Below are 18025 nucleotides of genomic sequence, written 5' to 3'. Positions count from 1 at the left end.
ACAAGTGCCAAAGTGCCCAAAGAGGTGACCACTATCACCAGCCCTTTTTCTTTTATTTCTTACATATGTTCAACTGTGTATCCTTTCCCCTATTTGTAAATCATCAAACAGCCCCCAAAAATAGCTGATTCCTATTGACACCCCTTGGCCAAGGTATCAGAAAAGCTATTTTCCGATCTGTGAACCCATGAATATGTGATGTTTAAGTCTCTTATTATTGATTTGATCCCCCTCATGGAGCTTCTTTATTGTCAAGTTCCCATTCTGCTTCTCATCCAGCCCACCACTACTTCTGAGCCCCCCTTCTATAATCAAACTTGTGATATTTAGTGATCTACCCAGTCTTAAACTGTGTAGGAGTTCTGGCAATTGTGCTGATATAGAGTTTCCAATAGACTATCAGGCCCAAGTAAATGACTTTGATATGGCCATTACAGTCTATAATAACTTCTCCAATACCCAAAGGTGTATCCATCAAAATTTATATGCATCATAGTGAGATGGGTAGAGTTGTTTGGATCTATTGGATTTTGGCATAGAAGAGTCAGCCACCAATCACCATCTTGTTTTCTTTCTTTCTTTCTTTCTTTCTTTCTTCTTTTATTTTGATAGGAAACAATAACTGTCATTAAAATAGATTAAATGAATACACAGGTCCAGTCCCCATAAGAAAGGAGACTAGCCCCCCTGAACTTTTCAATTTACAATTCAGTACAAAACAATTCACCCCTGTTTGTCCCTTGTTTGGCTAGTGTATCAGCCAAATCATTTGCTGATCTTCTGACCCATCTAACAGATGCACCTAACTCCCTTGATAAACTTCTAATCTCCCTCGAGGCCTGCCTGTGGATCCAAATTCCCAAGCTACCTCTTTGTAACCACCTTATCACCAGTTTTGTATCCTCCTCCACTTCAATTTGTTGAAAGCGGAGCTGTTTCGCCAATCTCAGCCCTTGGAGGAGAGCTAGAACTTCAGCTCTTAGGAAGTCTTCTTTTCCTACGGGTCCTGATTACAAAGCCACCACTCTCACTACCCCTTCTCTTATTACTATGCCAGACGGACCCAGGTACCAAAGGAGCTCCCATCAAAGTTCAGCCTTAGTCTTTGACTTGGTGATGGAGCCCAAATCTCTTGTATGACAGCCCTTGAGTTTGAACAAAGCCACCACTCTCACTACCCCTTCTCTTATTACTATGCCAGACGGACCCAGGTACCAAAGGAGCTCCCATCAAAGTTCAGCCTTAGTCTTTGACTTGGTGATGGAGCCCAAATCTCTTGTATGACAGCCCTTGAGTTTGAACAAGTTGTCTGCATTTCAGTTTCTAGTGATATCATCAATGGAAACATCCTTGAACAAATCCAAAATTTTTACTCAATGTGCAACCCGGAACAAGATGTTGTCAATTAATTCCTCCTTTGTCTTCACCTTACCCTGAAATATATGATTATTTCTTTCCTCCTAAATTGCCCAAACTATTGCTGCCCTTGTACCTCTCCACAATGTTTTGCCCTTTTTGGCTGTCTAAAAAAGCTAGCATCAAAGAGGCCTGAAACACAAGAAAGATGTTTACATCTACAACCAAAGAGATTAGAAACCATTCCCAAATGCTTGAAGCAAAATAGCAAGAGATTAAAAGGTGGGCTGCCAACTCTTAACAAGCAAAGAAAGGAAAACAAATACTCGGGGAGAGACACCAATTTGGTCTCCTTTTTTGCAACAAGTCACAAGTATTAATCCTGTTAAGAACCACTTCCCAAGAAAATACCCCAACTCTTGGAAGTACTGGGCTGCACGCCTGCACCACACTTCCTTAGAAGGAAAAGATGCTAGCAGGCCAGAAGAATGAAGAAGGGCATTGAAAACAATGTTTTCAAAACCAGACCGGACGGTCGGACTAGAAAAACCGGGAACCGGTCACCTGACCGGTTCCATTTTACCCCAGAACTGTCTTTTGGCCAAAAAACGTTGATTTGGTCAGCAAACCGCTGACATGGGCAGTCGAACCGTTCGAACTGTCCAACGGTTTTTGGCCATTTTTTTAATTTTTTGTCAGAACGGGCCCTACGTTCGGTTCGAACAGGAACCAGACCCGGAAGTTCGTTGTCTGGTTCGTTTTTTAAAACCTTGATTGAAAAAAGAGGCACAGGAGAAGAGGCCTGAAAGAGAAACTAACCACACTCGAGAGCCAGGAAGGAACAATACTTAGAGCAACTCATCAAGGGCCCCCATTTGAAACTCTCTAAGTTCTCCTCAACCCTAGTTCCCAAGCTGCCCCATCACAATGTACCGAAGAAATTGATTTTAACTTATGCAAAGGAAGCGAGTAGATAGAGGGAAATTTAACCTTAAGAGGGATCTCCACAAGCCAACTATCCTCCTAAAAAATCACATTACTACCAGAACAAGCACCATACCTTGCAAAGGAAAGAAAAAAGGAACCATGAATTACTTTCAAAGGAAAGAAACAGCTTGCCCTCAGATCCAAACCAACATCCCAACCATTTATTGCTAGACCATGAATGTTGACTATTACCCTGTACCACAAACTATCCTACTCCAATGGAAACCTCCAAATCCACTTCCCTAACAAGGATATATTCCTCTTTTTGATGTTACCTATCCCAAGGCCCCCTGCTCCTTACTTTGTGACACTATCTCCCATTTCACCAAGTGGTCCTTAGAATCTCCCAACTCCTAGAGGAAATTTCACATAACTTTCTCTAGATTTTTTGGTAATTCCCACTAGGATGTCAAAGGTAGACAACAAGTAGACTAACAAGTTTAACAGATGGATTTTATTAGGGTGATTTTACCTCCTAGCAAAATATAATTACTTTTCCACCCAACCAGTTTCTTTGTGAACCTCTTCCCAAGACTGGAGCCCAAAAACTCTCTTGAGTATGGAAAGGCCAATTCTCCACCTCACACCCTAAAGAAGTAGCTAGATTAACCTTTGCTTCCCTCAATTCTTTAACTCCTACAAAACAACTTTGTTCCCCAATTTACCATAAGATTGGATACGCTTTCAAGTTGTAAATTAAACATTTCCTCCTCCTCACCTTTGCAAAACAAGATTGTCATCAGCAAATTGTAAATGAAACACCACAACACCCTCCCTCCCCATAAACACCATCTCTCAACAAAACCCCTTCTCCTTAAAACTTCCAAGAGAAACTCCTAACCAACCAAATCATAAGCCTTCACTATGTCCAACTTATAAACCACCCCTTCTTCCCTTTTTCTTTTCCTATAGTCCAAGCACTCATTTGCAGTTAGAATTTGATAAATTATTTGCCTACCAGCCACAAAGGCACCTTGATTGGGGAAGATTAGAGAGGGAACACTTTTTCCTATCTCAAGGCCAAGACTTTTTGCAAGGATTCAATACAAACTTCCACCAAACTGATTGACCTAAAATCCTTTGGATGAGATACATCCACTTTCTTGGGAATCAAAGCTATGAAAGTTGCATTTGCTCTGGAAATAAATCTGCCTTTGATGATATTCCTCAATAACTCCCAAGAGATTCATTCCATTCAAACCCAGTCACACAGTTTTTTCTTTTCTTTTCAGTCACCAAGGTGCGGAAAAAAATTCAAGTTAATATCCCCCTCCTCAAATGACCTACATCTAGATTTTTGTCTCCAACTAATTTCTTCTGTCCACAATATCTCTTCCAATTCATTTTTTGACTACCATCTATCCATTCTTTCTTCAAAACCCACCTCCTATTAGCTTTTGCTTCATCATCTTCTAGTAGCCTCTAACCTATCCACTCCTTTTGTTCTAAATGTCCAAAGACTTCCTTAGAAGCGGTCAAGAAGCTTTAAGGTCATAACCCAATGACATAATTTTACCAATATATCCTCCAAGATCTCTTTTTATGTCTTGACTTCTCTAAGAAGTTCCTACCATTCCTCTCCTCCCAAATAGATCAAAGAGCAATATGTAAATCAATCCTCAAATATTATGTGTAAATTTGAAGATTAGAGGGGAAAAAAGGAAGAAGAGAAGTAAGAGCAGCAGTACAAGAGAAGAAGATGGCGAAAAGAGAAGGAAGAAGAAAGGTTCGAATTATCTTCCCTTTCTCCTCTAATCCTTTTTTTATTAAGAATTAATGTTAGAGTAAACAAGTATGCCCTTAAGTGGGCGGCCAGCTAGGCAGTAACATAAAGAGATTAAACAAAAAGAAATAACAGGCCCATTAAGAGAGGCCCATTAGCCAACAAGAAAAGAAAAGATATTACAAGAGAAGATACTAGGACCTACTCGGCCTAGTCTCTTTACACTCCCCCTCAAGCCGAGCATAGATGTCAATCATGCCCAGCTTGCTTATATAGTGTGTCATTTTACCTCTTGGAACTCCCTTGGTCAAAATATCAGCCCATTGTTCGTCTGATGTGATGAATGGCAAACAAACTTCTCCTGAGGAAACTCTTTCCCTTATAAAATGTCTATCAACCTCAATGTGCTTAGTACTATCATGTTGAACAGGATTATGTGCAATGTTGATAGCTACTTGGTTGTCATAGTAGAGCATCATTAGCTTCTCGTAGTCAACCCCCAATTCTTCTAAAAGGGATCGTAGTCACAGTAATTCTAACACACCATGTGCCATTGCCCTGTGTTCTGCTTCAACTGAGGATCTAGCAACTACAGATTGTTTCTTACTCCTCCATGACACAATGTTCCCAGCGACTAGAGCACAATAACCTGAGGTGGATCTCCTATCATCAATACATCCTGCCCAATCAGCATCAGTAAAAGCTTCCAGCTTCATGTGTCCATGTTTGGCAAATAGAATACCTTTCCTCGGAGTACCTTTCAAGTAACACAGAACCCTTTCTGCAACAGCTAAATGAGTATCTTTGAGAGAATGCATAAATTGACTAACAACACTTACTGCATAGGAAATATCTGGCCGAGTCATGCAAAGATAATAACAACTTCCCAAGTAGTCTCTGAAACACCCCCTTATCAGATAAAAGCTCACCATCTGTAGCAGAAAGCTTATGATTGGGATCAATAGGAGTGGAGATTGGTTTAGCTCCAAGTTTACCAGTCTCAGCAAGGAGGTCAAGGACATATTTACGCTGAGAAATGAAGATACCATCCTTAGATCTAGCAACTTCAATGCCCAAAAAATACCGAAGATCTCCCAAATCCTTGATCTCAAATTCAGAGTTGAGAAATCTTTTTAGTTTACTGACCTCTTGAGTGTCATTACTCGTGACCACAATATCATCAACATAAACTATCAAGAAGGTCACCAGAGAGCCATTTCTCTTCAAGAACAGGGTATGATCAGATTGAGTTTATGTGTAACCAAAGGAGACAAGAGCAGCCCTGAACCTCTCAAACCAAGCCCGAGAAGACTGTTTGAGACCATAAATAGATTTTTGCAGTTTACACACCTTGCCTTGCATTTCCTTCCCATACGCCCCTGGAGGCAAAGACATATAAACCTTTTCATGTAGGTCCCCATTCAAGAAGGCATTTTTAACATCAAACTGGTGTAGGGGCCAATCAAAAGTAGCGGCTAGAGATAACAAAACCCTGACTGAGGTCATCTTAGCTACAGGAGCAAATGTCTCAAGATAGTCAATACCATACATCTGAGTGTAGCCCTTAACAACCAGCCTAGCCTTAAACCTCTCAATAGATCTATCAGAGTGATATTTAATGGTAAACACCCATTTACAACCCATTGGTTCCTTCCCTTCAGGCAAGTCAACAATATCCCAGGTATGGTTCTTATGCAAAGCATCCAGTTCAGCCATCATAGCATCCCTCCATTCAGGTTTAGATAAGGCTTCCGGTACAGACCTAGGTATCACATGGGAAGAAACATAAGCAAGAAAAGAGTAGTAGGAAGGAGAGAGAAGAATGTAAGACAGGTGTTTGGAGATACAATGGGTTGTACACTTCCGCTTGCCCTTGCGGAGAGCAATAGGAAGGTCAAGGTCTGAGAAAGATGTTGATGGGTTAGAAGAAGGCTGACCTGTTACCTCAATAATGATGGGAGGAGCAAGAGGCTCTTCCGTAGGAGTGGAAACAACCTGCCCATGTCTGAATCTGTGCCTTTGGTACCACCTTTGGAGAACAGGATGAGGAGGAATTATAGGAGAATGAGGTGGAGGAGGAGGAATAGGAATATCGGAGGTAGGTCCAGTGGGAGAAGTAGACACCTCATGATAGGACTCAAGAGGAATGGGAAGAGGAACAGCTGGAGACATAGCAAAGGGCTCTTCAGATTTCTCCCCCTCAGGAGAAATGCTAAAGAAAGAAGGCAACTCAGCAAATGTGACATCTCGAGATACAAAGCGGGTGCCACTAACTGGATCAAAACAGCAATATCCCTTCTGTGTGGAAGCATATCACAGAAAAACACATTTACGAGCCTTAGGTTCAAACTTGTGTTTTTGATAACTGTGAGCATGCACATAGCAAGTGCACCCAAAAAGACGGAGAGGAAGAGAAAAAATATCCTCATCCGGGAAGAGAAGGCTAAAGAGGGTTTTGAAGTTAAGGACCCGGGAGGGCATACGGTTGATCAAAAAAGTAGCAATAAGAACAGCATCTCCCCAAAATTTTATAGGAACATGGGATGCAAACAAGAGGGATCTGACAACTTTAACCACATGTCTGTTCTTCCTTTCTACCACCCCGTTCTGTTGTAGAGTGTCGGAACAAGAACTTTGATGAATAACCCCAAAAGTATCAAGATAGACGTAGAGGGTTTTCTCAAAATACTCCTTAGCATTATCAGAACGGAATAATTTGATCCGAGTGTTAAACTAGGTGAGGATGAGTTCATGAAATTTTTGCACAATAGCTGGTACTTCATCCCTAGATTTCATGAGTACCTGTAACCCCCCATAGTTGGCAAATGATATGGCCCCCACACGTCAGAGTGAACAATATGAAAAGGAGAAAGAGATCTTTTATTGCTTACTGAATAAGAATGTCTACAATGCTTTGCCAATTCACACGACTCACAATGAAGATTCAATAAAGACACTCCCTTAAACATATCTAGAAACAAATGACTCAAAGCAGAAAAAGACAAATGACCAAACCGAAAGTGACATAACAAGACTTTGTTAACAGACTCTGACAAAACTGACTCTAAGGAAACTCCATGAGGTGGCCCAAAAGCTCTATCCAGTGTGTCCAACAAGTATATTCCGTTTGCCTCATGGCCGCTCCCAATCATCCTCTTAGATTGCAGGTCCTGAAAAACACAATGAATGGGAAAAAAGGTTATGCTACAATTCATGGATTTAGTTAAGCTGCTAACAGATAAAAGGTTTGTGTTAAGTTTAAGGACATGAAGGACAGAGGATAAATAAAGGGTGTCAGAGGTCTTTATATCCCCTTTACCAGAGATGGGAGCAAGAAACCCATCAGCAAGGGATATTTTCTCTTTGCCAGAGAGAAGGTGGTATGAGCAGAAGAGATTAGACAGGCCGGTCATATGGTCTGATGCACCGGAATCAATAATCCAAGGGATTTTATGATTACCTAAAACTGAAGCATGATTTGCAGAAGCACGAATACCTGAGTGAGCAAATACAGATGAAGATGATGTGTTGTTGTTGGAAGAGTGAGATGAAGAAACAGTAGCTTCCAAGTGATTTAGTAGCCTCCCATACTTTTCAAAATCCGCCTTCATTGCTGCCAACTGCTCAATGGTTGATTTTTCTTCACTCTCCTTATTTCCTCCTTTAGGTACTATAGCAACATTAGCTATCTTAGGCTTTCCTACCTGACTGCCCTTCTTAGAGCTATTGTTATTCTTAAACCTATTAGGAAGAAGCTCAAGATGAAGCTTCCAGCAAGTGTCCTTTGTATGCCTCGGTTTCTTGCAATATTCACATATCTGCTCATTTTTTTACAGTAGGACCCTTTGGCTTTATTCCAACATGTGCAAAGTGTTCTGTAGGTGGACTTTGCAACTGAACCTGCCGCCTAATCTCCTCACTGCTTATCATAGCGTATGCCTGAGGAAGAGTAACCTCATCTCTGGCCAGGATATTTTGCCTAATGATGTCAAACTCAAGGTTGAGTCCAGTGAGAAATTCAAACACCCTAATTCTCTCCACCAACTTCCTATACATTTCAGCATCATTCTTACTCTCCCATACAACTGTCTCCATAACATCAATTTCTTGCCATAGGGATTTCAGTATCGAGTAGTAGATTGCTACACTCTTCTCCCCCTGTCTTAGGTTCTTCACATCACTTTTCAACTTATAGACTCTAGCTACATTCAACTTCTGTGAATAGGTCTCAGTAACACTGTCCCATATCTCCTTAGCTGAAGACATCCAGAGATAATGCTGACTTATATGAAGTTGCATAGAATTGACTAACCATCCTATGACAGTATAGTTCTCTTGCATCCATCTCTCAAATTCAAGGTCTGTCTCTTCGGGTTTCACTTTACTACCTGTGAGATACCCGAGTTTTCCTCTAATATAGACATAAATTCTTATAGACTGTGCCCAAGCAAGATAATTTGTCCCATCTAGCTTGATTGTGGTCACACCAGTCAAAATAGAATCTACCGAGCCAAGGCCGGAAACTGGCACTTGCTTGAACTCACTTCCGTATGGCTCCATTAATCAAACGAAAATCAAAGAACCAGAAATTTTGTCTATATAAACTTACTTTAAGTCAAACCAGAACCCAGATGCTTGAAAACTAGGGTTTTACTCCGTCCAGCTGTTGGAGAGGAAGAAAGAAGTTGCAGTTGCTCCTACCAGAGCTTCCCAATCTCTTCCAAACCTGAACCGCCCTCCTTTAGGAGTCAAAAGACACCTCCCAAGCACAGAGCGCCACACCCAAAGCTTCACCCTTACCTGTACCTTCAAAAATCTCTAATCGGCTAGGGTTTTGGGCAGCAACAGAACAACACCACTTCTTGGCAATATCCAACCAGATTTAAATTCTCCAAACCCTCTACCAACTAGGCCAAAGATCCTCTGAACTATAGAGAACCTATCTCTCCATACACTCTCTTAATCTAAGGGTGTATGGGAAAAGAGGAAGAAGAGAAAAAGGAAGAAATAGACCTGCTCTGATACCAAGATGTAAATCAGTCCTCAAATATTAGGTGTAAATTTGAAGATTAGAGGGAAAAAAAGGAAGAAGAGAAGTAAGAGCAACAATACAAGAGAAGAAGATGGCGAAAAGAGAAGGAAGAAGAAGAAAGGTTCGAATTATCTTCCCTTTCCCCTCTAATCCTTTTTTTATTAAGAATTAATGTTAGAGTAATGACAAGTATGCCCTTAAGTGGGTGGCCAGCTAGGCAGTAACATAAAGAGATTAAACAAAAAAAAATAATAGGCCATTAAGAGAGGCCCATTAGCCAACAAGAAAAGAAAATATATTACAAGAGAAGATCCTAGGACCCATTCGGCCCAGTCTCTTTACAGAGCAGCCACCCTAGTGCTCCTCCATGGTAATCTCCCTCCTTATTAGAGAAAAGAAAGTAAGCTTACAAAAAATTTCCAAATCAAGGGGAATGGGCCAACCGCCAAAGATGTTGATATCCTTGCCAAATAGTGAATTATGACATTTATATTAAGCCTCCTTGGTGGTTCTTTCCCCACTTGACTGCCACTTCAAGACATGGCCTGGCCCTCCATTGGCTAGGACATCCCTTATATTCCTCCCTCTTCTAAAAATTTCTCAATTAGTCCTAATTATAAATGAGCATTTGTTGGGAAGCATTTTCTTATATAATAATGTAAGCAAATGACCCCAAGACTCAAACACATGTAAATGAATAAATAAATAAGGGATAAAAATTGATGCTATTTTAGGAGTGATTACTTGATGCAATGGTGTGTGTGTGTGTATAAGGGCAGCCTGGTGCACAAGGCTCCCGCTAATGTGGGGTTTGGCAGCCTGCTGCACAAGGGGCAGCCTGGTTAATGTCTACGGCAACCTAGACAGTTGAACCATTCAACCTGTCACCTGGAGGTTAAGAGAGTTCTTACTTCTTAAATAGTAGAAATCCATTGACTTGGTCTAAACCCATTAAACCTAGACACTAACCCATTGAGCCATTTGAACTATTCTCCAGTTGATGGTTTATATTGCAATAATATATTTAATCATTTCTTTTGAAAAATGTTAAATCATTAATTTTAAATAAAAATAAATAAAACCCTAAAGTGGGAGTGTGAGAAAGGGATTGGGAGAGAGAGGTGTAGAAGATGAAAGACCAATCTAGCATCTAAAGTAACAATGCCAAATCTGAACTTTCTTGCCTTTCATCATCTTCCTCTTTAGAAATGGTGACTTTAGCATCTAATAGATCAGATTTAATTTACTTAAAAAAATGAGTTGACCCATTCAACCCGAACAGTTGAAGCATTAACCCGTTACTCAGATATGAAAATGATTTGATGTCCAGGTTGGGTTTTAAAATACTGTTGACAACACAATGATTCCAATGAGAAAGTGGACATGCCAACAAATAGATAGAGCATAGGGGTGATCATTCTTGGCCCATCCGGAAACCTAGCCCACAAATTTCTAGGCCTTGGCCCAAATTTTTGTATGCAGGCCCAAATTGGCCCGCTATATGATAGAATATATGTTATTAAATATATAATATACAATGTACATAATATTTTTATAGTATAATATATTATATTTTGTATTATACATAATATGCTTAATATTAAATATTTATCATTATATATAAAAAATAAAAATTTTAAAATACAAATATTCATGAATTGATACATGTGCCAAGAGATGAGTCAACTCAAATATGAGAGTTATCTTTCTAGGCAAGGCCTCATATAGATTAGAGTTGTTCAAGGGTCAAGTGGCCCCGACAAGCCTAATAACATTATATAATACATTATAAATAATATATACTTAATATATTATAACATATTTGTTTTTATTGGGCTTTAGGCTCAGGCCCGGGCTTCGAGCTTTAAATAAGGACCAAGATCAGGCCTGATCAATTTCAATTAATAAAGAAGCAAAGCCCAGCCTGAACCCATCTCGGCTCAACCAGTGAGCAGGTCTAATATAGATGAAGGCAAGGCCTCCATTCCCATTCCTAAGCAATGTGGGACTTGGGACAACATTCAATGGTAACACTCACTACTGAGTGTTATTCCAAGTCTGACCTAATCTCTAGGCCCAGAAAGCCCATAAACCCATGCTTGTAATCTAGGAGCAAGATGAGGGCTGGGTTGGGCCCAGGCCTAGGCTGAAGCCTTTATCATTGGTGCTAAACCCAATATCACCCCTTATAGAGTAGCAACCATCTTTTTTTTATGAATAGGAATAATTTTATTAAGTCGGAAACTAATTTGGATCTGTAAACTCATACAACAACCCTAGTAGAGGTGCAAGATACAGTCTCCCCGAACAAACTACAAGGAAACTAAAAGTAAGAAACCGAAGTCACAACTAAGGCCAAAAGAAATCTTCCCTAGTTGCCCCTTGCTTGGCTAACACATCAAAGCATTTGCTGATCTTCCCACCCACTGTATAGAAATCGACATATTACTTATCAGCCAATTGAACTTCTTAATTTCATTCTTGTAGTATCACACAACATTCTCGGGGTTCTTCAACCAGTCCACCACAATCTTGGAATCCCCTTCCATAATCAGTTGCTCTACTCCCAACTAATTTGCAAATTGCACCCCCTGTACAGCAGCTAGAAGTTTTTCCCAGACAAAATCTCCATATCCCAAAGGACCCGAGTAAAGAAGAACAACCTCTTCAAGCTGATTTCTCAGAACCCTCTCCCCCCCTTCCGGAGGGTCCTGGATTGACCAAGCTGCTCCCGTCAAAGTTCAGCTTCAAACATCCTTCAGACAGGGGAAGCCACCTTGTATCTGCCCTATTCTCCATAAATCATCAAAAGAGAATTGATGAAAATGTTCCAAGGTCTTTAACCAATGTATTCAATACACAATCCTTCAAGTCCTAGTTGCTCCTCTCCTTTTCTTGGAATATTCTAGCATTTCTTTCTTCCCATTTGTACATATTAAGGCTGCTCGAGCACACCTCCACATAATTCTCCCTCTTTTTTTAGGCCAACTGAAGGTAGAATGGTCAAAGGTCATGCATAATTCAGCCCTCTCTCTACAATGGCCAACGCCATAGCCATTTCCCCAACAATGCTAGATTTTTTCTGGACCATCCTCCCTAATCCCAAACCCCCTCCTCTTTGCTTCTACACATAGTTCATCTCTATATAAAGCATCCTTTTTCTAAGTTGAAAAATAAATATAGATTTAGAAAAAAAAATGCATGTCTTCCTAGGTACTCAAGCACTAGAAATCAATAAATATGCACATATGTGTGTACGCACATGTATCATGTAAATAAACAGGAAAATATAAATTCCAATATGTGTGTATGCAAATGTACACATACATATGCACATATGTATGTGTGTATGCAAATGTATCAAGTAAATATGTGTGTATTCACATATGTGTGTATGCAAATGTATCAAGTAATAAACAGGAAAATATAAATTCCTATGTGCTTTGAGCACATTTTCAAAATCAACAAGGTAGTTATTACTATTAAAAGGAAATAAAAGTTTAGAAAAATGCAGTGTAGGACTGAGTTTTGCACACCCCTCAACTATAATATGAAATCAATAAACAGACCTCAAAATCAGTTGAACGAGGATTGCCAATGATCACTGCAGTTGATTTGTCATCCTTGCGGTTCAACATGGAGAAATTCTCTTTGTATGAGCATAATATCCATGTAAGCACCTCTGTAAATCCATTCATTGCAATCTACAAGCAAAGAAACATTAAAATGTTATGGCACTACAGACAGAATGACAGAACAGGATTCATGTATATAGCTAGGACAAGGCTTAGATTATGATGATGATGATGATGAAAATCATCACAGAATTCTGTGGAAATATATACATTAAGCATGTTTTATTAGCCACTGAAACTTTATTAACTACTAAAGAGTATATAAAACAAGTCCTTTTATCATTAACTGTCAAAATTAAGTATATACATTACTTTGCTACCGAACCCCTTTTTTTTCTCAATTAACAACAAACATTTTTTTGATCAACAATTAACAAAAAACATTATCAAACAGACAATCAAAAAAATTTATCCCTAATCACCCCTTACTCGGCATTTGTGTCAATAGAGCTAATTGCTGATCCTTCAACCCATCTGAAGTATATAAAACAATTCTTCCCATCAATAAGAGGAGAAGACAAGAACAGTCCTAATTGGGCTATTATACATAATAAAGAACGACTAGCTAAGGAAAGAGACTCTTAAGTTACAACTAAACCCTCCCTACACTACTACTCACAAAGGATTGCCACTCTCATGCAGCACATTGCTCAACATAATCTTTACTTCTCTTTGCAAAGTAGATAGAATCCCAGGGGCAAATTGGGATAGAAAGACTGTTGGAGGCTGCTAACAGGCTTCAAAAAAAACAGAAAAGCAATTCCATATCCTTTTTTTGATAAATAAATGAAGAATTTTACTGAGAAATTAAACCAAAATTTTACAAAGGTTCAAGGAGAGATGCAAGGTGCAAACTCTCACAAACAACAAATGCAAATTACAACAATAGAAATTGCTGATAACAGCTTCAGATGAATGCCTTGTGAAGAAAAGTAGAAGAAGCTGAAAGGTTTCAGCAGTAGAGAAGAAGAAAAGAGAGTGGGATGTCACCAGAATTGAATAGATCTGGCCGCCAACCCCTCTTGATTTATATACTTAAAATAAAAGAATGGAAGATTACAAGAATACCCTTAGTAGGGCAAATACTTTAAGTAGCTGAACAGTCGCAACTTAAAATAACATAAACTAATGGGCCTAAGGCCCAATAATTTCCTAACTTAACAACTTAAAAATAAAAAATAAAAGGATGGGCCCAATAACTCAAAATCGGCCCAACTCAACACTCCCCCTCAAGTTGGGAGTAAATGTCACACATTCCCAACTTGCGTAGATCATGCTCCCGCTTGTTCCTTGCAACACATTTGGTAAGAACATCAGCAAACTGAAAATCAGAAGCAATGTATGGGAGACAAACTTCCCCCCAAGTCACCCTTTCTCTTATGAAATGTCTGTCTACTTCAATGTGCTTTGTCCTGTGTATATATTGAAAACAATTTTCCACCAAGTCACACCAAAATATCCCATCCAATCCAATTAATTATTGCCACAAAGGATACCCAATGACAACACTTTGGTTATATTAATCCAAAACTAGGGAGAGATTTAGACGAATGTCACCAATAGAATAGAGCAGGATGGGCAAAAAAGAGGGGTGCATCCAGTCATATGTTATATGTCAATACAGCATAGGCTAAAAGGAACATTTTATAAAACAATTTGTAAGGCCAGCAATGACATATGGAGCAGTATGTCAGGGGTAGTTAAGAAAAAAAATGAGCAAAAATGTGTGTGGCAGAAATGTGTATGCTGAGATGGATGAGTGGAAAAACTAGAAAGGATGGGGATCAGAAATGAAGTCATTAGAATGAACCTATGAGTGGCTCCAATAGGTAATAAAATGAAGGAAAGTAAACTATGATGGTTTAGTCACGTAATCATATAGAGAAGACCATCTACAACACCCATAGGAAGTTATCCATTACAAGTCAAAGGGGCTAGAAAAGCCAGGGGCAGACCAAAAAGGACATGGGTTGAAGCAGCAAGAAATGATTTAAGGACTTAACACTTTAACAATGGATATGGCACTGAACAGAATGGAGTGGAAAAACAATATTCATGTAGCCAACTCCATATAGTTGGGACAAGGCTTAGAAAATTATGATGATGAGGTGCAGGAAAAAATGCACCTATAGCAAGTAAGAAAAACAGGAAAAAAACAAACAGGTCTTGCAGAACATAACAAATTGCAAACAAATAGTAACTGCAAAGTAAGAAACAAAACCTTACAAATAACAAAACCACAAGAACTCTCTAGTAGGTACCTCTAATCTGATAAGATCACTGATTTGATTCAGAGCTACAGGCTTCAAAGACACTGGCTTCCTTTTTGGGATTTTGTTAAACCCATAAGCAATGGCAACATCCTTTAAAAGAGAGTAAAAAAAGGAATACATACTTAGTTACTAAAAGGTTATGTTAAGTAAACCTCAAAAATCCAGAATGCTCAAAAAGCATTAGCATGGTCACTCAATGCATCAGAGTTAATACCTCCATCACATCACAAGCATGAAGAACATCACTTCTAGTTGGAGGTACAGATACAACAATACTGCGCCCGTCTACTGATACAGACCTTTCAGCTTGCAACTGCATCTTATTCAACAAACTAGAAACCTAAAAGCAAACAAAACATTATGAGAATCCAAGGATAAAATTTACTGCTACAGGAAATATGTCATCTAAAGCATTGTTAAAGACAAAATGTACTGAAAGAATCTGTCAATATGTAATGAAAATATATTTTCTACTGGAAAAGACAAAATGTGAATATAGTTACATCAAGACAAAGCATTGTTAAAGAGAATGTACTGAAAGAAGCTGTCAATAAGTAATGAAAACATGTGGGACTTTTCAACAAACCCACACCCGCAACAGTTACATCAAGTACACCCATTGCATCGCAGAAAGTTCTTTAAAGCAGGGGAACTTCGTTGAGTAAAATCGGAAACACTACTCACTTCATCCATCTTGCTGGCAACAAGCTCAAGATCCTTTCTCAGAGGATTCATAGCATTTAAGTCATCACACATCCCCATTGACGACAAATCCTGAGCAACAAGCGCCGCATCAAGACTAGAAAGTTTTCTGGCAATAGGGTCCATTGGAACATCTACAACTATGGTTTGCTTGGAAACCACTTTGGTCGACAGGAAGTGGAAGAAGCAACAGTGATAACAGAGTACAAAAGAACAGAGAGCAAAGGCAACAACAATAAAGAGAAGACAAATAGTCACTTAAAGCAGCAAGAGAGCATAAAGGTGAGGAAACAAGGCAAAGAACTGATATTAACAGATGCCTGAAAATCCTGACAGCATGGTACACATGACAGCAAGCCAAGTAATTGCTTGTCCACTAAGTTTAGAATGGCAGTTTATAATCTGTAACTGCCATCATTACATATTTGAATTCTCGCCACAATGATAAACACACGCATGTAGGAGTTTTCAACAAACAAACCCACACCCGCAAGAGCAATAACAGACACAGACGCCTGCGGAAGTACTCCTCACCCCAAATGTAATTAAAAGCCCACGGAAATCCCCATCATTTTGGGAGCTCACACACAGGACCGCAGAAACACCCATAATTCTAGAGGAACTCGAGGAAATAAAATCAAGTATCAACAATGAGGCCTCAAGTACAAAGAAACTAGGAAAGAATAGAAGCGTTGGGGAAGAATAAGGTAAATGGGTAATCATAGCGAACCAATGATGATTTTTAGTCAAAATATGAGAGGTTCAGAAAGTGCTTCAAAATTAGTATGATGATGGATTTGTTCATAAAACAAATTTGGTATCATGCTTATCCAAGTACCTTAGATTTTGGAGATGGATAGCAGATAGAGAAAAGTATGCAGGTGGCTAAAGATCAGGACCAATGTTTATTTGCCCAGTTATGGGGCCACTATGGGGACTCTAGGGCTTTGATTTCCATGGGGAATAAAAAAGTTGTATCTTGTTACTTGAGAGGAATAAGTGATAGTAATGTTGAAAATAACATATGATGATGTCATAACAAGTATATCCTTTATACCTACAGACAGCACACACAGAGAAAGAAGGGGGAAAATAAATCATGGGAGGGAAAAAAACTATTTAGTATAAATGGCATTCCATGTTACGTCTAAGGGATATTCCTTGGAATAGGGTTTTGAGATCAAGGATGGCTCCTAGTTGGTTATAGGATGGATAACAGTTTGGCTCTGACAGACCTTGGTCTCTTAGTAATCATATCAGAGAGTAAAGTTTTGGCATTCATAGAGAACAGATCACTCAGATGGATTCCAAGATCAGCCAATTCAGTGGAGAAAAGTTTGGCTAGAGGAGGGCCAAGAGGATTTGATATGTACTGGGGACCTTCTATCCCAGGATGTCTGTGTACAAAGTTGTCCTTTTATTTTGAGTTCGGTAAAGGATCTCCTCATATGCAGAACCCCTTGCTACTGAACAATGTAAAAGCACAAAAAAAAAAGTCTCATCCAGATTAATAAAGCAAAAATTAGGTGACCAGAACTCAATGGTAAAACAAATTTATCTGTATGTCAAACAGCTAATGAAAAGTGTTCAGCACTGAATCAACTGGTGTTTTTTTTTCTGAAACAGCAATGATGGAATATATAGAGTCCCTGAGATAGCAATACCTGATTCAAGTCTAGAGAGACACCTATGGACCCAGTGATATAAGACAAAGGGACCTCTAAATTGAAGACTGATAGGTCAGGAAGAACATTGGATTTCCCATCAGAGTAAACCACTTCAACAGGTTCAACATGAAATTTTCTTTCACAGTACACTGAAAACATTGTCACCTGGGTGAACATAAGAGAAGTCATTCCACATAGGCAGCATTACATAATAGCTAAAAACAAAAGTCAACATCAAAAGCACGAGATAAGAACTGGTTTTTTGCATACCATGATGTTCAAAACAATCTTGGCTTTCGTTAAATCAGTGGCTGTACACTCGATGAATACATTCTTTGTCTGCAGACTAATTGCTGAATGTGCACCATTGATAATCGGAGGTAAGGACAAAACAGTCCTGCAGAAAGAAAATTTGACAATTGATGGTTTTGGAGCTTGTCTAAGCTTGTTTAAGCTAGATGCACTCAAGATGGCCCTTGTGACATCTTTATGATTATACTATTAATAAAGCATCGTTTATCAGTTCAGTGAAAAGATGACAAGAATTTGAAATAGGATGCTTAGTTTTCACAGTGCCAATAAGACAAATAACATACATATAATAGCATTAACTATTGATAAAAAATGCATTGCCAAGTGTTTTCATAGGA

At 39.1% G+C, this 18025-nt stretch overlaps 1 protein-coding gene across 4 annotated transcripts in view; it reads right to left on the bottom strand.

Moving 5' to 3' along the window:
* The window catches only part of LOC104600545 (phenylalanine--tRNA ligase beta subunit, cytoplasmic-like), a 96896-nt gene that overhangs the window by 18113 nt on the left and 60758 nt on the right, over positions 1-18025 (bottom strand). For all 4 annotated transcript variants that reach the window (XM_088902044.1, XM_010263557.3, XM_010263547.3 and 1 more), the window contains exons 10-14: positions 17646-17772; positions 17373-17540; positions 15221-15346; positions 14995-15096; positions 12668-12802 (exon numbers count right to left, since the gene is read on the bottom strand). In XM_088902044.1, the coding sequence (XP_088758170.1) occupies positions 12668-12802; positions 14995-15096; positions 15221-15346; positions 17373-17540; positions 17646-17772 (658 nt within the window). The remainder of the gene's footprint in view (positions 1-12667; positions 12803-14994; positions 15097-15220; positions 15347-17372; positions 17541-17645; positions 17773-18025) is intronic.

The sequence above is a fragment of the Nelumbo nucifera genome, chromosome 3, assembly GCF_055504915.1.
Source record: "Nelumbo nucifera cultivar China Antique chromosome 3, China Antique-T2T, whole genome shotgun sequence".
In the NCBI taxonomy this organism is placed as follows: Eukaryota; Viridiplantae; Streptophyta; class Magnoliopsida; order Proteales; family Nelumbonaceae; genus Nelumbo; species Nelumbo nucifera.
This window is presented reverse-complemented; position numbering and strand designations above follow the sequence as displayed.